The following is a 20,439-nucleotide window of genomic DNA, read 5'->3' as shown; positions in this document are numbered from 1 at the left end:
GAAAAAAAAAAGCAAGTTACCAAATAACCTCTCCCCTCGCGAGAAAAACTTTCCATGTAACAAGAAAGAAGTCCTATCCTTTTCAGAAAGCACACTGGTTCATATTGAAGTTTTATTGGCCCAAAAATGTTTCCCTATTTTGTTTAGGATACTTCTATTGTGCCATCAGCAAAGTTTAAAATCAAGTGCACCTAAGTACAAATACAGAAATGCAAGCTAGAAGTGCAAAATTAAAGTTACCTCATAAAAGTACATAAATTTAAGCTGAACAATAACAAATCCTGAGACCCCACGAAGTTCTTTGCTTTGTAACAGAAATCCACCAGAGTGGGTGCCAAAGTTGGCATGATGGGAAAGTACCTCTTTCCCTATAGCCATCTGCTGCACGTCATGTGTTGGGAGTACAGAAGGTCTCTAAGAAAGGATTTGTTTGATGCATTAAGATTCAGGAAAATGGAGAGCCTACTAGATCTTGGGAGTCCCTATTGACTATGCAGGATACAGCCAATGGAAGTTGGAGTCAAGTAATAAGTGGAGAGCAGCAGATTAGCCCTACCAGGTTGCAAGCCATAATGTAAAAGCTTTTTTAAAAGTCAAAACTTGGACTTGCAAATAAACCCAGAGCTAGTGCTCTTGCACAACGGTTAATGCGCATACTGCTCAGTCTTCGCAATCTTTCACAGCTGTGTTCTAAACTCTGTAAGTTTCCCGATTATTTTTAAAGCTGAAGCTCAAGTATAATAGTCATTTAATTTTGAAGGTTACCAAAGCATGGGTAGCCGTTCAGATAGGGTCACACCTGACATACCAACTGAAGTTGGCCACCTCAGTCTCTACTGGCAAAGCTTGAGCCAAGATCACCCCTTGGTCCTTCAGGTTTAGTACAACCCTATCCAGAAGAACAGAAGCTCTATTTTCTGGTATTGTGACTGGATTGTGAAACTATTCCATTTAACAGCAACGTTGCTGGTCAAATGTCTTAAGTTTAGGAGTGACATGAGTATATAGAAATTGTTTATAAATTAAAAGACAAATATACACTCACCTTATTGTCTCAGTGGACTCCCAGTACCTGTGGGAGATTAAAATGGTAGAGTAACTCAACTCATTGCCTAGTGAGGGGAAGTTGCAGGCTCACATAAGAGGCCAAGCACACTTCTGCTGCTGAGGTGGGTGGGGAAGATGCCGCTGTGCAGTTGCAGATATTTGCCTTTTTCCATTGTTTTCTTTCACACAGGAGGAAAAAAAATCAGTGGAATGCTGAATGTATTAATTCCTTGAGAGGAGTATATGGGTTGGGCATCCATGCCGTGGTCAATACATATTTATTATTACACCCCTCCCCCTTTACTGGAGAACATGCTTGTTCAGAGCTGCGAAGCAGTCCTTGTTCTTTAAATCTGCTAACTGCAGATTTAGCAGAGTGAGGCAATGTATCAGGAGTGGGGAGGCATTCTCTGTGAGCCATGCATAGTGCTACAAGGTAAAGTGTGATCCAGACTTATACAAGGCTTTGCTTCCACACTGGCTGGATCACTGAACAGACGCACTTGGGATAGACAACAACATGCTGTTGTGCATCCTAACATGTCAGAGGACTAAACTGCTCAAACCCCAGGTAGAAGTTTGCCATTTCAATGAAGATCGAGCCCTTCTCCCCCTAGTGGAGTGTTCATTGTTCTGAAAGGGATAGCCTCATACCCAGCAAGTGCAGCGGGTAGGGTTAAAGTAGACCAGGAGCAAAGAGATGGGGGCCTGAAACAACTGCCCCTCCAGGTACAAGCAGAACAAGTATAGCATTTCCACGTGACATTACTGCGGGTCACTTGTGAGTTTACAGCATGTAGCTGATGTCAGAAATGGGTGTGAGAAGCAGGAAGTGAGCCTAACTACGAAGCAATATTTGTAAGCAAAATTCTCAAGTTTGTGGACACATCCACAAAATGAAACAACAGTCAGGGACATGGGAGGCAAGCAAGAGTGTTTCTTCTTGAGTAGCTTGGGCATACAGGCAATAGGCAGCAATTCTGTATAGGTTTATCTGAAAGTAAATCCCACTGAACGCCATGGGGTTCTTGGGGTGCAAAGCATGTTGTGTACCACTAAGATGTGGTCCCTGCCCTCAACTACAAGCACAGAAAAACTTCCAGGCCACAGAAGGAGGTAAAAGTCACTCATGTTTTATAAGTTTTCCAACACTGTTTTCTACTACAGACTTTGCAATACACTTGATTTGAATGAGCCACTCTCAAACACATCTTGAGTTGGAGACCACTGTTCCCAATACTTAAATCTGAATTTTATTGCTACATAAAGAAGCTGCAGTCTTTGCAGATTGTGTTTCAATTTTTTTTTTATTTTGGAGGATCATTTCAGATATAAAAAGTCAAAATTCTTACATCAATCTTTAAAAGAAAGCCATGCACACAGCTCAAAATGTTTACAACTTAACTTGTAGTTTTCCTTCAAACGTTTTACTTCTCAGAAGCATGTTGAGCATTTGTTCCAACATTTTGACAGTAGCCCTGGTTAGTCTGCAATAAGCACTCAGGATGGTATTTTTACTTTTAATAGCCTCTATAACCTACATAAATACTCTTGCAATGTTGGTATGGCATGTTCCCAATTAACTATTCACTGTAACAAACTCCCACTGTATTAAGTCAAGACCTGCCTATACTTCTCTGGTAATGACCTTCTGACTTTGCAAACCATGTCTTAAGATACTGAAGACATGGACTGCCCTGTGGAATCTGGTCCTAGTCAACTTTTATTTCCCTGCCTTGTGAAGCCAGCTACAGGTTCAAAGGTCACTTAGGGGGAACACTGGCCTAGTTCCACAAGAATGCTTCACTATATATTAATCCCTCAGCATTTTAATGTCAACCCTGAACCCCTTACTGGAGTTATTTGACTATGGTTTAATCTTGACAGAAGAGGTCTTAGCTGTTATTTGACACATTCATGCTCTCTGGTCTATTCTTCCAAATGACAGAAATAGACAATGTTTCTGTGTTCACTTGTCTATAAGTGAAAATGCAACAATGGCAGCTAAATAATACAGTGGACCTCTTGTCATTCCAGTGTTATGTTGCAAGACAGACTTTAGAAGTCAGTATGAATAAGGGGCTTTATCTGAAGTTGCATAGGCAGAAGAGATCTGTACACCAATATATTTAAAACTGTATGTGGCACAGCAGCCTGGAGTATTTATAAGCCATCACCTTTGATTTGGTTAGCACTGACAACTGTACATTTTTACATAACACATAAATGTTAGAAACCAAAGTATTCATGCATTACCAATATGTAGCTTCTCTATGCTTGGCTTGGTTTTATGTTCCAAAAGCAAAAGTTGAGATGAAAGCAGTTATAGTAACCCAAAACTAATTAAAATTGCTCTTACTTCCATCACTGTGATGAACAAGAGACATTGCTCATATTATCATCATCATGTGGTTAGTGATAACTGAATAAGAGTGTGGGGTTGAAGTGCTGACTTAGGAATCAGGAAAAATGCATACTTGTTAACTAGCCATTTCCTTAATCCGATTAGTGTACAAAGTTTCACATTGATGGGTCTGCCACCAGTCTACTATGAATGTTCTTTTGACCATCTGAATCAGAATACGGAAAGTAAGGCTCTTCAAGCACAAAACTGATGACATCTATGGCTCCACTCAGATTCTCTGAAGCCAGTAACTCCTGGAAGTTCTAACCTGAGCAAGATGTTGCAAGTCCATCTCCAGTTAATAGTACCTTACTTATGGCTCTTGAAGCAACACTCACAACCAAACCTCTTACTGATGTTCCTTGCTTAAATGCATTTCTATGGCACTATGTGTGATTCCCACATGTTTCTAGAAGGAAAGCATATGGCACCAATATTTTCCTTAAAAACTGTAACAGCACGTGGGTTAATTTATAGCAGCATTTTTACCCAATGTATTGGAAGTTGCTGTGTAAGTTTGCCACCTTTTTCTCAGACAGGATTCCTGTGCCTTTATCTGTTATGTGATGAGCAGGGTATTTGTACCCCTGTACCCCAGAGTATTTACATTACCTTTTCTTTCCACTTTACACTATACACCAGTTGGATTATTTACAGTGGGTTTATGTTACATAGAAAGAATGAGAAGAGACAGTTTCATAATAGAGGTAGTTATTTACCTCAACCACAGTAATGACTTGAGGGATCAAGGGTAAGTTCAGCGTACAGTAAATGCTTTTAGAGATTTCTGAAATTAGACTTCATATAATTTAGAGAATCTCTATAGCCATATTTTAGTTGCAAGCATTAAAACAGGATTAGAACCCCATTTAGTCTGCTTTTTTTCCTTAAAGCTCAGGACAGTTATCTTCCCAATAGTGATCCAAATCATGTGTTTTGGAAACTGCCTGGAAGAAGCTGGGATGGTCCCCAGTAGTGAATCGACACCTGCTGGAATAGCAAAGAAAGCCAAGGCTGACTTTGGCAAGAGGAGAGCAAGCAGGTTAAGGGGTTGGCATGTTAGCATTTTTCTCGAATCTGCCTGTTTGGCTAATAATTGTAAGCAAGAGCAGTGTGAAGGATTGGCAGAGGCAGACAAGCTGGCACTACTCTGGTTAGGATTTGTAAGTGAAATATTTGGGGAGGACACTTCTTGACATAGAAGGCACTTCTTTGTTGGTTTCTGCTGCCTTTTAACTTGTCCAACAAATTTTGTACTGAAGTAGGGAAATAAGGATGACTAAATTAAAAACAGTTTCCCCAAAATAGCATTTTTTGATTTTTAGGAAATTTAACAAAATTAAGCCAGACTCAAATGCCAAATTACAAATTCACTCCTGTTTTTTTTTTTTTAATCGGGTTTTTAAAAGCCACAAAGAGGACCATTTAAGGCATCTTTAAGAATTCCCTGTATGGCTTTGGTTTGTTGAAATATTAAACATTGCTAAAAAAAAAAGAAAGAATGTATATGTCTGAACATAAAGTGTTCACACACTCAATTTAAATGACTATACACATAGCACATGACCACTAACACATCTCCCCTTGTGATGGTGAACAAAAAAGTAGCTGAATTTTATCTTACAGTTGAGGGCAACCCAGAAGTCTGTGCAGGAGTAACATATAGAGAGTTGTTATCAGGATGGGAAGAAACCACAGAATTTCCATTGGTTGGTGAACATCCCAGTTTCAATTTTTCCAAGTACTCTGCATGTACTGGCTTGTGACACTGAAGGACCTTGATTGCATCTTCAACTTTAAACCACTCTCTTTTCCTTCCTACAACATGAAAAGAATAAATGTTTCAAATAGTGGACATTTTGAACCTTACAATCTGTCAACTTAAAGTTGGCAAATGTGGCTGAAACATTCTAAAGAATCCCCCCAGAGATCCACCCACTATTTAACGGCACTTAGTAGTGGCAAGCAGGATTGTGAAAAACAAGGGTATTAACTACAGACAGCCAAGATCTTCAACTCTGTTCATAAAATTCCTAAGTTGGTCTTATGGTGTTAGGTGCTGAATAAGGATCATGAACATTTGGAGCTATAAATAAAGGCTTCTAATTACCACAGTTGGCTGAATGGTTCACTGTGAGACTAACAGGCTGGTGTCTACTTTTATTAATGTATTATGTTAATTATGTGCAAATTAACATGAAAGTTAGTTTGTCCATCTGTTCCCTTGCCAACAAGCAAATAGCCTGCTTTTTATCTACTATCTTACCCTGTTCTGATTCATTAGAAGTATATGGCATTCTGAATATTACTCATTATCCCAAGTTCTTTCAACCAATTAGTAGTTTAAAGTATCCGTAAAAACAGCATGCCATGGAGTGTCAAACTGGAATCAAACACAACATTTATCTACTTCCATAAATTATTTTATTAATGCTATTAGAGCAGTGGCCAATTAGTGATAAAATAAAATGGTGCTGGCTGCTCTTGAGTTATCTTTTGAACCTTTTTAGTACACCTCTAACTTTAATAACTTGCAGCATCATGCTTCTTGAACACCAGTTGTGTGAAAGCTGTCCTAAAAATAGCATGATTCTGATACTGCATTACACACTTAGCACATGCAGGGTTGAAAATGTCTTGCCTATATTAACCGAATCCTCCCAGTCTTCCAGGATTTCAGTCACTGTAAGAACATAAACATAAGTCCTATGTTTCCGGTCTTGATTCTGCTTCAGTAGGAAGAAGAGAGAACAGACATATTAATTCACACTTGCAACATTAGATAGCTATTTATACTTAGAATCACTTATATACTATCTTTCCACTATAATATAGCCCTCAAGGTGCCTAAAATTCAAACACTGCAACAAGATCATTTAAAAATACAATGGTACACATACAAATTCAATAGTTTAAATGGCGGGGGGGGGGCGGAATGTAAATTAGAACTATTTTTTTAAAAAGCCAATGGAAAATCAAGTGAAAAGAAAATGTATACTGTTGGTAGCAGTACAGAAACATGTCAGTCTTCTAAGAGGCAGCTATGAGTTCTCTTGGCAAAGCTTTACCTCTCATTTAAATTGGAGCCAGTTGAGGCATGTGTGAGTGTCTGGAGGCAGTTGGAGGATGGATGGCAGTTAACAGATTGAGCTTGAATCCTGACAAGACGGAAGTACTGTTTCTGGGGGACTCCCTAGTCCTGAATGGGGTAACTGTGCCCCTGAAGGACCAGGTACACAGCCTGGGGGTCATTTTGGACTCACAGCTGTCCACGGAGGCGCAGGTCAATTCTGTGTCCAGGGAACCTGTCTACCAACTGCATCTGGTACGCCAGCTGAGACCCTGCCTTCCTGCCCAATGTCTCACCAGAGTGAGACATGGTCTGGTTATTTCCTATTTGGATTACTGCGATACACTATACCTTTGAAGGTGACTCAGAAACTACAATTAACCCAGAATGTGGTTGCTAGACTGGTGACTGGGAGCAGCCACCGGGACCACAACACCAGTCCTAAAACATCTACATTGGCTCCCAGTACGTTTTTGAGCACAATTCGAAGTGTTGGTATTGACCTTTAAAGTCCTAAATGGCTTCAGACCTGTATACGTGAAGAAGCATCTATGCCCCCATTGTTCAGCCTGTACTCTGAAGAAGCCCTTCTGGCAGCTCTCTCATTGTGGAAAGTGAAGTTACCAGGAACCAGGCAGAAGGCCTTCTCAGTAGCCCCACCCCGTGGAACACCCTCCCATCAGATGTCAAAGAGATAAATAATTCTATGACCTTTCATAGACATCTGAAGGCATCCCTGCACCAGGAAGCTTTTAATATGTGATGTTCTGTTGTGTTTTTGTATATTCTGTTGGAAGCCATCCACAGTGGCTGGGGCAACCCAGTCAGATGAGGTGGGGGTACAAAATCATCGTGATCATCATCATCATGAACTTTGATGTTAGAAACAGGGCTCCACTTTTTCTATCTGCATATATTTCATTAGGAACTGCGGATTACAGCATCTATCCAGGAGTTAAACTAACATTCTCTGTTCACTGCTTGAAAACTAGAACTTTACAAACACCCCAATCCTAATCACATTTCCTTTCAAATCTTTGTTGCATTCATTAGGTCAGTCACTTTGCAGACCAGCAAAAATGGGATCCTAGAGACAATTCTTAATCTACTATATTTTCACCCATTATGCAGGTACTGGATAGTGTCCCCATCACAAACAGCACAATTTACTGAATCAGCTCCTTTTAATATCTTCCCTACTTATAAATATTTTGTACATGAATGTCAATATTTTTCTATACCCAAACCTGACTTATTTATATATGAAGTGTAGAAGGTATTCAAATTATCAGTCCTTAATTAAAATACCTGTTTTCCAAGATTCCACCCCTTCCGTATTAGAAATGCAAACTACATTTCACAGCATGTACATCACAGAATATATATTTTTAAACAGCTCACCTCAAATATTCCCAGCAATCTGCCTAGTTTTCCCTTTACTCCAGCCTGCAAGGAATAAAGATAATCAGATATTTTCCCCACAAGCAATCGTTCTTACAGATTCATTACAATATTCAAAACCAATGTTTAATTTACTAGCATGTCCAATAATGGTTTCATGATCTATTAAATCTGTGCCCTAGCCAGAGTCTCTTTAGTTTTCCTGAAAGCTAAGGAGCAGGGAGCACATTTTTCTGATTATCAATTTTTTTCAGACACACAGCTAAATTTGAGAAGCTTCTAATAGAGCATCTGCTTTTCTTTCTTTTACAGAGTTTACAGTTAGGAAGCATGTGAGTAATAAAGCAAAAAGTGTGTAGGAATTTAGCATACTTAAATAATGTAGCTAGTTCCATTCTGGCTCCCACTTTTTAAAAACTTATGTTAATGTTTTGGGGCTATATTTAGCCAATGCAAACTCCCCCACTCTGGTAATTAGGAACAGAAATATCTGCATCTTGATGAATGCAGATGATTTAGCGCCCCTCTCTTTCAGGATTGGGCCTCAAACATCTCTTAGAGGTGCTCAGCACATACTGTAAACTATTTCCTAGCTGAGATTTAAAACTTCTAAGATTATCCGTACATTCAAACAAAGAATATTTCATTCTGTTATAAGTGCTTCTTAAGTAGCACTTCCTGGAAATTTCAGTTTATTTATTTGATTCACTACCTGCCATGAGATTACAAGGAGGTTCACAGCAATTTAGAAATGCATTTTTAAGAACAGTTTAAAATAAATTACAGGCACAAGAATAGGTTGAGTCCTATAAATATCTAACTCAAAGGCCAGAGTGAAGAGGGGCCTTTTCAAGCAAACAACAGGAACTATGTAAGGAAGGTGTCAGACACATATAATGAAGGTGTCCCTCCTCTGTGGGGAGGGAATTCCACAACTTAAGGGCTGCCTCTCCTGCACCAACACACAAATGTCTGATGGCTGTGGAATTATTAAGATTAGGAGAAACTGTAGCCCAGAAAACAACTCTAACCATGCAATAAAGCAGAAGAGTCCTGTGTGGTCTCAAGTGTTTGGCAGATCCAGCTGATAGGCATCTGTTGGAAAGTGTTTAATTTAAATTAGGAACAATTCAATTCTTTCGATAAGCTATTATCTTTATAGCCAGCACCTCATGAACATGAGAACAGCCATGCGGATGGCTATTGTCATTTATAACAGGTCTGCCACATGCCTGTCCTAGGAGGGTAAAGGTACCCCTGACCGTTTAGTCCAGTCGTGGACGACTCTGTGGTTGCACGCTCATCTCGCTGTATAGGCCGAGGGAGCCGGTGTTTGTCCACAGACAGCTTCCGGGTCATGTGCCAGCATGACTAAGCCGCTTCTGGCGAACCAGAGCAGTGCATGGAAACACTGTTTATCTTCCCGCCAGAGTGGTACCTATTTATCTACTTGCACTTTGGTGCGCTTTTGAACTGCTAGTTGGGCAGGAGCTGGGACCGAGCAAAGGGAGTTCACCCCATTGCGGGGATTCGAACTGCCGACCTTCTGATTGGCAAGCCCTAGGCTTAGTGGTTTAGACCACAGTGCCACCCGTGTCCCTGAGGGTAGTAGCCCTTGTTTATGTGGCTCTCAGTTAAGTTTGCTTAGATGAGTCAATTCAGAGAATGCATATCCATATAGCATTTCAAGCTAAATTCTTTACCTCTTCATAGACTTCTCTGACAGCAGCACCACCAGGTTCCTCTTCTGGTTCCATTCCTCCACCTGGAACAATCCACTGATCTGGGTACCGGCTGCTACTTACTAAAAGAACCTGCAGAGAAAAAAGAGTTTTCTTATGACTGTGTGAATTAAAACTCAGTGAGACTTCATGAAACCAGACCGATATTTTGTGAAGTTAACAAAATGTTTAAGATGTCCACCAAATGGTATTCAAGGCAGCCAACAATATCAAATATATGTTAACAGATCCAAGCTTGGGTGACAGACTATAAAGTTCAAGAAATCTGCACTCCTTCCCTTGCATCAAACTTTTATATACATATTAAAGTCAGATAATATGTCAAGTTTTGAGTATGCTTTCCTGGATGTTTCCATATTTGGTTCACAGTCAACTTACTGCAAGACTGTCAGTTTTAATAAAATATGGCCCAATTAAGTTACCCAAGAAATAAAATAGCTGTTTATTCAAAGCATTTCAGACACAACTGCAAATGTTTTAATAAGAAGAAGGACAGTAACAATGGAGGCAGAACCCAATTCAGAACATCAAGATAATGTTCTTGGAGAAACCCAGACCAAGATGACAACTTATTCAGGCCAATACAGACTGCATTAGATACCCAATTCCTCTGTGTCTACAGTGGAAGTCCAAAGCCCATTCTGGACATGAAAATCTGTATATGCACCAGTGTGTTAATGCGCACACAGGTTGAAGAAACCTAATACTTTCCATGTGCACTTTTGTGCACATTCTTGTGCTTTCAACTGAACTCAGTGGGTTACTTTTTTTTAAAGAAAAAGTGTGTCATGACCAGCCTCACTAGCAGCCCACAAAGGATTGCTTCCATCCTAGTGCTGAGGGCAGTTTCAGCCACACATTCTACAGTAAAATGCAAGGGTTTAGATGCAGAACCATTACCTTTCCTATTATATTAAAACATTAAACACAAGGAAGCTAGACTGTGATTCAACAAAGCAAATACAAATCTGTACAGGCTTCTTGGATTCTTACAATTCAAAGCAACTAATTGTTTAGATTCCATACTTTAGTCTTATGAAGTTTACATTGGTTGGAAAGCCAAGCCAAGAAATAAATATGAGAGGCATTCTCCTGCACTTTCTAATGTAGCCGCCACAAGGAAGACGGAAAGCATATTAAATTGGATTTAATCTTCATGGAATAGCTAAGGGCTCTTTCACACTTTCACTTGCCCTGTGTTTTCTAGGCACAGGTCTGGGTGGTTCTGCTTTGGCCTGCCGCTTTCACCCAGAAAACCCACCCTTTAGCACTAAAGCGGACAAAAGGCAATCCGCAGAAAACCCAATTGCTGTTTTCCTGGGGGAAAGCGGCAGAACAAGTAGACGTGTGGAAGAACCCAGTGACTCAAATGCCTTACATGCTACAGTATTTCAGAATTTTAGATAGAATTTAACTGTTTTTAGCTGTGTGTGTTTTTAGGTATCTTGAATGTTTTGTGCTCTAGCTATGAACTGAGGATACCAATTTCCTTTCAGTGAAGGAACTAAGTGTTTTCCATAGTCATGTGAGCAACCACCAACAATTATGAACACCATTATTCTTCTGTTTCAAAACACTCGGCTTAGTGAAATTGTTTCAATCAGCATTTACATTGATCACAGGCCTGAACAGAGATCCCAGTTACTAGTGCAGGGAGGAAGGAGTCATTGTTTGTCCTGTCTGGAGCTTAAATACATGGCTTTGTACCATTACATAAGATTCAGAGCCATGACATATCATAACATGACAGTGTTTTGAATTACAGACCCTAGCATTAGTGAAGAAAATGCATGTGTTTACAACTGAAGTATTTATATTAAATAAACTGAATGCAATCCAAAGAGTTTCAGAACACATGTCAGATTCATTAGATACAGATCAAATTCTACAAGATAAATATACCATGCTATCATATATTCATTTAAAAAAAAAATACAAGATTCATAATGATGTTAGAACTGAATAATCCCCCTTACTTTCTTATATAGGAGAAATAAACATGATTGATCCAGGATAATTTGGGAGTCTCTCAATAGTCTTGCTTTCCTACAAATCAATACAGTTGGGAAGATTACCCTCCAGAAAAGTATGGTCCAATCACAACAAATTTCCACAAAGGCTATTTACATTCATCATGACACTTATTTATAGTGCTGAGACCTATTATAGACATTTTCCAACTCATCGAAGTGCCATCACTGGTTCTTAGAACAGTGCTGGAGACTCTCTGACTTGTGGCCCACAAGACCTCTGAATAAAGCATGAGAGGCCATTTGCTCACCTGTCAGTCACCGGATGTCAGGTGTGGATATCTGTTCTCTCTTATGTAATCTATGGGATAAGCCTGTGTTTGACAATAAAAGCCAGTATTTCCACCCACCTAGAAGGTATTTGCTTGCAATCCCAGCTTGAATTCAAGCCAGGGCTGTGAAAGAAAAATATTCCTTTGGAGCTGCTGTTTGAACTTTGATTCACCTGACATCATATGACTCAAGGGGTTGACAGGTCAGTGCCCTGCCCACCTGTCAAATGCCTCAGAGAAGATGGGTCAAATCTGGACCCTCCATCCAGATCTAATTCCTCACCCCAGTCTTAGATTTACAACCAAGAAGGTATGCCCAGAGGAAATAAAGTAGGAATAGTGCTATGTGTACTGATGCATTGAACAGCGCTATTCCTGTCCACCTGCATTATTTTGCCATACTCACAGATACCAATCTATTGTATTCTACCTTGTGCATCAACAAACAACCTTGGCAGATGCGCCCAATGCTTTTATCAAAACTCCAGATTTCTTTCAAGGCTTAATGAAAATGTCAAGAAACCTGTTTGCTATTGCTTGGGAGCAAACAGCAGCCACAGCACTGGGTTCTTCCAAACTGATAGTTCCTAGTGCTGATCAAACATGGCAATTCTGCATGCAGATTACATCAAAGAACACTTTTCCACACCTCAGGGTGGAAGCAGGATGTATGCACATAAAAAGTGGTGTGTTACATTCACACTAGCAAGCATAACACAGCTAAGAGAGAGCACATTTCTGTTTGGGTGCTAAAGTGCTTTTTAGTTTTTTAGGCATTTCAATCTCACATTTGGCTATGAAAATCCCCCAAGACAACTCACAACAGAGCAAAAACATAAAATATATAATCTACTTCTTGCACAACTGTCAAGATTGTTTTAAAATGGGAGGCAACTCCCAGCAGATGATCCCACAATATGTTCCTCCAAAGTTCTGGAGTGCTCAAACCATTCCTTGCTTCATTCTCTCTTCAGCAGCCAACTTGTCCAGCCAGGCAAATTCTAAGCAGCATCACCCATGCCTGATAATGTCTTGGAAGAGTCATTTCCTTGCTCAGTATTTAAACACTATCACATGTTCTACTGCACATTTATTTATTTATTTATTTATTTATACACATACACATATGGTGTGTGAGAAAAAAATGGCATTCTAGACTAAATTAAATATTAAGAACATACCAATAAAATGGTGCTGGCAGAATTATGAAGATGTGCAGGCAAGCCTTTTGACACACAAAGCTCACCCTTGTGTGAAAGAAGTTGGAGCAACTGTTTTACCCTTTCTAAAGAACAGTGATTTGATGGCACAATGTATACTTCCCATAAAAATAAGTAAACAAAGTGTGACTACTCCAGAAAAGAGACAGCGTTGGTAGCTTAAGGCTGTTCAGGTCTCTCTTATGAACAGTGCAGTCCCTCTTAACTTTGCTGGGCAGCTGACAGACCAACAAGAAGTTCTTTCTGCAGCTACTAAATGTTGCTGGAGAGGTTTCAGTAACTATAACAAGGATTCCAAAGCAACTGACTGACTGCAGGGTTACTCCCCCACAAAACACATTTTTTCACCCGTTTCAGTGTGCAAGTCATTAGGTATCCACTTGAGCCAGAGTCCACCTGACTGATCTTAAACCAAAGTGGACTGTGTGACTGACAGACTCACCTTTGTAAGCTAAATGTTAAGAAACTATTTCGAGTTCCATGTATCCACTGTCAAAATGTTCCATTTTTTCAGCCAAGGCAAGGACAGTGCAGAAAGGTCATTTACACTGCTTTTACCAATGTTGGCTATCATATGTTTGTAGACAGGAATGAAAAAAGCAACTTTTCAGCACCATTCTCCCTCTGGACAATAAAGAGTACTAAGTTGTAACTTGAAATATGAAGGAAGAACCCCAGAGGCTGCCAGCTTACCACATGGTTTTGTCCCATTTCAGCTGAGAGTTAAGTTGTGAGTACTCCTTTTTCTATATTAAGCATTTTTTATTATATAGGAAATAGATTTTTAGCCATTACAACTTCTGTGCGAGGACTAACTTTCATCAAGAGAACTTACAGACCAGAAAAGCCCCACTTCAAGAAGAAAAAAGCTATTTGAATTGTATCAAATGTACCGAGATACCAACTCTCTCTTCATTACTGGAAGCAATTAAGACCCTGCAGAGGCTAATTGAAAGTCACAAACAGTCTCTACCAACTGACAGTATAACGGCATGCTAGTATATAAGCATAAACTGTTACACAGAAATGAACATGTAACAGGCACTTGTAAAAGACAGGATTACTGCAAATCTTGTCCTTTGTTAACAGAACACTTAGTTTCATATTACCGAAACACCTGCAATCTCTGTGCTTTCATGATGACTAGTAAAACTCCTTGCTTTGCAAACACCAAAACTGTACCCAAGAGTCTTACAAGAATTCTGAACAGAAATTCTTTGCAGAATTTTCTGAAACACAGTATCCTATTGAGAATGCAAAAAGAGGAATAAGCCAGGATTGTTTCAAGATAATACTAAGAGACATAAATTACCTACTGCTATTGCTGAAACTCTGACAAATTAAGTTTTATCTCCACCACTGGAGGACCCCAGTACACACAAGAGGTCAACTAGTTCACACACAAAAATGGACAGTTTTTGTCCATATGTGTTTGTGGAATTTTGAGCAATGGATCTCTCAAGCCACTCACCCAAAGCTGCTAAACATTAAGGACAAGTAGTTGCCACAATACAGTTACTGTCTCATTCTTTGAATATATGTTACTTAAACCTAAAATAACAATTAAAAGATGCAGAGTATCTCACTTTTTAGTATAGCTGGAGCTCCCTCTACAGCCCCAATACTGTGCAAGAAGCCTATTGGAAGCATAAACTGGCAATATTTAGCAAAACAATTCAGGTGTGCCAACAGACTTAAAGCAGTACTTTTGCTTTAAATTTGGACTCATTCAATTACATTGTTAGTAGCCCAGAACAGCAATGTGAAATTTCAAACAATACAATTACAGAAACTATTCATACCAGCTTAGACTGCTCTACAGAAGTTTACACAAAAATAGCATTTTAGACAAAATAGCTAAAAGTAGTAGTTCCATGTGCCTAGGCAATATTTCTGGTTGCTAAATACCAGGGGCACAATATTTCTGGTTGAAATGCATTTTGTTTGGTTGGGTTTTTTGCCCTATGTTAGCAGTCCCCACCCACTTCAGCTTTAATCATGCCATGTCTCAGTTGTACTTCCCATCTAGCATATACTTCCAGAAGCAAGATCCAACTGTACCAGGGAATTGTATAATTGCATCACAGAATATGGAAAGCTTTTTCCTAACAGCTGATACAGCCAAGCCTACTTTTGGCAGAACTGCCTCTAGGTTGTGTGACAGAACCATTGTGTACTAGTGTTGGCAAAGGTAAATCTGTAGAGACTGTATTATGAAGTCAGGAATGCTTCACAGTTTCTCCCTACAACTACACTGCCTCTCAAGATGGCAAATGGCTCTTGGTACTTCTCGGGCATGTTTAATATTTTTTTCTGGTAAACGATATAATCAAAAGATAGAACAATAATATTCTGTACTTTCCAATAAAGGTCCACAGCATAATACTTGGCTTTTAAAAATCTGCTGTTTGCATTTTATGTGAACAGCCCAATTTAAAATGATAAATGAGACCATAATCTCCCTTTCAAGAAACTGGAGAAAAAGCAGCTGAAAAGCTACACCAACCTGCAGCCCAATTCTTATTCAAACAGATCACCAAGCTAAATGGTAAGTAACCCCAATTATGTATATACAGGAGAGTATCCTTAGTCTCATATTTTCAGTTCTCTCACATATCCTTATGGACAGCAACACAGAAAGGAAGCAACAGTGACAACAGGTTATTTGAAAAATTATTTAAAGAGGCTCTAGAAGACTTAGTAATGGCTTGATATGTCCCCAAAATATAAAAAATCTTGACTGCCTTTAACTTACCATCTGCTACATTAATGCATAGTCACATTTGCTATCTTACTTTGAAGTGCAAGAAAAACAGCAAAATGTAATGCTGTTAAAAAACTATACATGGTTAGAAGGTAGCAAAAGTAGATTTCAAGGGGGGTGAGCCTTCTTTTTCAGTGCAGACCTCTATCACAACTACAGTAGAAATCACTGTTCATGCATATGTATATCCATATATTTAAAACCAGAGGTAGTGTGGCATTTCAAAGCCTATTCAGTGTTATTAGATTCTATTATGCTGTATGCAGAAATATGCATATTTAGCCTGTTGCAAAAGTGAAACTGCATGTCTGATTTATACATGCTGTTTGCCTTACAAACAGGTTTGAAACACACATTCATCCAAGCACGCTGGGAGATATCCAATCAGCCACAATCAGAGTAGACCCGTTGTAACTTAAATGCATTGATTTCAGTGGGGCTACTCTGAGCATGTCTAGTATTAAATATCACCCACATAGCAGCCAACTCCTAGGGGCCAAGGCCCCCTCCCCAATATTGGAGGGGACTGACCCCCCAAGTTGATGGGCATTGCCATTCAAATGATGTGTGTGCACCACCCCCTCTTTTATTCAAGTGGTCACCCCTAATGAGCCATTATAAACATGCTTCAAAACCACATCACTATGTCTGAGCTAACTGGGTAGCAACTGAACAGTAGACAACCACTCAGATATTAACTAAGAGTAAAAAAAAGGAAAGTCATGTACAGGAGCTGGTTATGCAGATTGTTGTTGCATAAATAGGAACTAGTGCCGCCTACCTGTCTGCTCTGCTCTGTGTGTGCACGGGGGCGGGAGGGGGGTGTCTGTAAAAACTGACAGTCACAAAAGCAACTCGATCTCCCCGCTGTGGCAGAAGAGGTCATTGAACTCAAGCCATGCTGTTTTCGGAGGCAGCCAGATCTGTCCGGCTAGTGTCAAACGTATTAAAGATGCGCAATGCTCAAGGCACAGTGTGCAACCCTTTCATTTCTGTTAAGTAGCCACTGGCGGGCTAAAAGACCAGCCGGCTTTATCCCCCCCCCCTCTCTCTCTCTCACACACACACACACACACACAAAAGCACACCACGTTTTAAGAGCGGCGGCAGTTTCAGCTCCACTCCCCCCCCCCCACGTTCCAGCCACAACCAAGTCACCTAAATAAGCCGACCTTGGGTCACCCCATCTCTCTTGCCTTACAGAAGCGGGCTCGGCCCCCTCCTCGGCCCCTCCGACTAGGCCTGCCTCGGAGAGGGGGGGGAAGAGAAAAGTGGGTCTTAGCCCCCTGGCGACCACGCATCCCGCGCCAAAGCCCAGCCCCGGAGAAGGGACGGGGAAAGCGGGCAGGAACCCTCGAGGATCGCGAGAGGGCGACAAGCCCGGCCTGCTCCGCAAAGCCCCGCACACAAAGGGGGTCCCAGGCAGCGGGAAGGAAGGGATGGCGGGGTGGGCAGCGAGGGAGGCGGAAACTGGGCGCGGCACCAGCGCCGCGAGAGGGAGACGCGGCCCGACCCCCGACCCCCCCAAACCGTCCTCACCTCGTCCTCCCGCTCGCTGCGGAAGCACAAGCACGCCGCCCGCTTCTTGAAGCCCTCCCGGTCGTAGGTCCGCGTCTGGTTGGGCTTGAACTTCATCATAGAGGCAGAAATAATAATGCCGCCGCCGCCTCTTCCTCCGGTCCCCGGCACTGCGCCTATTCCAGTCGCGGCGACGGCTGAGGCCCCGGCGCTCTCCCGCTTCGCTCTCCGGCCCGCTCCGAGGGGCGGCGGCGGCGGGGCGAGAGTGAGTCCCGTCGTCAAGGGAGGGAGGGAGCGAGCGAGCGAGGGAGGAGGAGGAGGAAGAGACGACGACGCGCTTTTCCTCTCAGGGGGACCGAGCGCCGCGAGGAGCGGAGGCGCTGCCGGTGCCGCGGCCGCCCAGGAGGAGTCCACGCCGCGCCATGGAGACGCTCCGACTGCTGGCCCGCTGCCGCCTTCCCGCCGGCGCCTCTGTCCCGGAGCTGCTGGAAGAAGCGCTGCGCTATCTCTTCGCCGCCCCGCCCGCCTCAGTCAGCCGCCCTCATCCGGCCCCCTGAAGCGCCGCCACTCGCCGCTCCTGCGGCCGCTGTACCCACTATTTAACTGTAACGCGCATTCCTCCACCCGCCCGCAGCGGCCCGGCCTCCGCCGCTCACTACGCAGGCGCAGGGCCCGCCTCGGAGGAGGGGTTGGCGAGGGAGGGGCGGGACGAAGCGAGGAGGCTCCATGGGCTGATCTTGGGGGGGAGGGGGTGCCCTAAGGCGAGGCAGCCTCCTCGGCCCCGATCCCCTCAGCCTGACGTGAAAGGAGGAGGGCCTAGCTGGTCCCGGGGCGGCTGGCTGCCTTACTTCCCTCGCGCAATAGCGCCCAAACTAGAGGCTTTTGCAATGTGGAAGCGGGAAAAGCGCCTCCCTTTCTTTTCAATGAGAGTTGCCCCCCCCCCAACATGCCATATTTGTAGTGATGACTAGTTTAAACTCGCGCAAGCATTGACAAAAGAATTTCAGAGTTTAGGGAGTGCGCACGGACAAGGCTCGATCCAGTTCACTCCGGATGGCAGCCGCCCGGGCTGTGTACAGGCAACTCTCAGTAGGGCTCTTCCTTTAGGTATAGGATTGCAGAGAATGGTGCGCATCTCCCATATCAGATCCTTCAGTTTCTCAATGAATGGGAACTCCGAGGAATATGAGTGGCGCCTCCGTTTCCTTAGCTCCACTTGGTACTCCAAGTGCCTCATTTGTCAGTAGGGCAAGGGGGAGAAAACAGGTGCCCAGGCGCTGGGAGTATCCCCCTGAATATAAGTGCTACACCCGCAGCGAACTAGACTGGTTCCTGAGCTGACGATGCAAAATGGTTGAAAATTTCAAGGCTGAACTGCAATGTGAAATTCTGGCCCGTTGCAGTCAAGCAAAACTAGGATATGGGAACTCCTACCAAAGATCTCGCATTAATATACCAACCCTGAACTTCACATGGAACACAGCAGCAGTGGAGTGCAAAAGTGCACTTAGCCCTTGGGTTCTCCCAATAAGTGCCTGGTAAATTCTGGACATGGTTCCATTATATTTTGAAGTATTACACATAGTCCAATATGGAATTATGATGTCATGAGGGTTCAAAAGCCTTTATAGTCAAAACAAGTATCTATACCCTGCAAGTTTTAGCTAAGATTACAAGTGAAGCAACATTTATCTGAGTACTATCAACAGGCTGCCTTTCCCCCCACCCCAATAGAGTCTGAAGATATGAAGATTAAACATTTACAGATGTATTTCTTTTTTAAAAAATCTTGCCTTATCTTAAGTGGTCACCTAAAGAAATACAAGGTTGTCTCCAAATAGTTTTACTCAGAACTGGCCCATTGAAATTAATAGATCTAAGTCATGTCCTTTAATATTAATAGGCTGCTCTGAGGGCTAACACTAGATACAGCCCATGGTGTTTAGCATTTCACTTTATTGCTGCATCACTGATGGGATAAGCAATATAGCTAAATACAGTTTATTAATGCACTGTTAACTAGCTCTATTGTAGGTAGCCTATGTGATTAATAGAAATGGAATATTCTATGTTTGAGTTGTGACACAAGACAAATAGCAATCAAACAAAAGGGATGTCTGATTACTCTTACATCCTGACCCACATCCCTACAGAATTAATCAGAGCAAAACTTTCAGAATATGATCTGCTCAGACAGTGGTCATAAATGGAGGTCCCCACTGAAGTGTGTGCAGGAATGTCCTATGAAGACTGAGTTTACCTCTATCTTTCTGTTTTTACTTTCTATATTGCATTTCCCCTTATATGATCACATTGCCCTTCTTGGCACTGGAGTAATAATGCCACACCAGCCAAAGACTTCTTTGGAAATCATTCCTATATCTGAGGCTTGTCCAGAGTGTCTGTTTTGGCTAGCAGGAGCAAGTAGGAATGATGAAAGTAGCAGATAAAAAGGATAACTGTCTGAAGGAAAGATCCTAAAAACCCAGCTCAAAGCAGTTCCTTTTGTATCTCCTATTACAGCTCCCTGCATTCTTCTAGGAACCTGGGAAAGTCCCTTTCTGGGCATGTGTCAGATGCATGCAATGGCAATAACTTTTACAAACTAAAGACAAATACTACTGTTTTCAGTGCTCCATGACAGATGTTAGCATCTCTCTTATGGTTCTTTCCCCCACCCCCATGGATGGTTCTCCCAGGCACATTTGTACTGGAGCCAAGACTTATGCTGCAAATCTAATTTTGCTGTCATCTCAAAACAAGAAGCAACCATGCTCTTTTGGCTCTTAGCCAAGCAATTCGTTGCATATTTGTGTGCGAGAGAGAGCTAAGGATAAGCGAAGTTGTTGCATTTGTTAAAAGTACTAATGTGCAGATAGATTAGCTTGCTTCTTCAAGTGTACTGGAAACCTAAGCTGTAGGGATATATATATATATATACATACATACATACATACATACATACATATAC

At 41.8% G+C, this 20,439-nt stretch overlaps 1 protein-coding gene across 2 annotated transcripts; it reads right to left on the bottom strand.

The window, feature by feature from the left end:
• Window positions 1-2,335: 2,335 nt before the first annotated feature.
• NUDT4 (nudix hydrolase 4) lies at window positions 2,336-18,357 on the bottom strand. 2 transcript variants are annotated; one of them, XM_083573498.1, is made up of 5 exons: window positions 17,490-18,357; window positions 9,626-9,736; window positions 7,923-7,967; window positions 6,093-6,177; window positions 2,336-5,269 (listed from the first exon to the last, which is right to left on the bottom strand). In XM_083573498.1, the coding sequence occupies exons 1-5, from the start codon at window positions 17,586-17,588 to the stop codon at window positions 5,067-5,069; spliced, it is 543 nt and encodes a 180-aa protein (XP_083429624.1). In that variant the 5' UTR covers window positions 17,589-18,357; the 3' UTR covers window positions 2,336-5,066. The 2 variants fall into 2 exon arrangements, with proteins under 2 accessions (XP_083429624.1, XP_083429623.1); XM_083573497.1 differs by having other exon boundaries at window positions 6,093-6,180; window positions 17,490-18,128.
• Window positions 18,358-20,439: the final 2,082 nt, after the last annotated feature.

The sequence above is a fragment of the Podarcis filfolensis genome (assembly GCF_964270895.1).
Source record: "Podarcis filfolensis genome assembly, chromosome: 10".
NCBI lineage: Eukaryota > Metazoa > Chordata > Lepidosauria > Squamata > Lacertidae > Podarcis > Podarcis filfolensis.
Note: the sequence above shows the minus strand (reverse complement) of the source record. Positions and strands in the feature narration are given on the sequence as shown.

Coding starts and splice junctions, on each gene's coding strand:
- NUDT4 (XM_083573497.1), bottom strand. CDS start 17,588: ATGATGAAGTTCAAGCCCAACCAGACGCGGACCTACGACCGGGAGGGC. Junction 6,181..7,922: donor GATTGCTGGGAATATTTGAG/GTGAGCTGTTTA, acceptor TTCCTACTGAAG/CAGAATCAAGACCGGAAACA. Junction 5,270..6,092: donor GGAGGATTCGGTTAATATAG/GCAAGACATTTT, acceptor TTCATGTTGTAG/GAAGGAAAAGAGAGTGGTTT.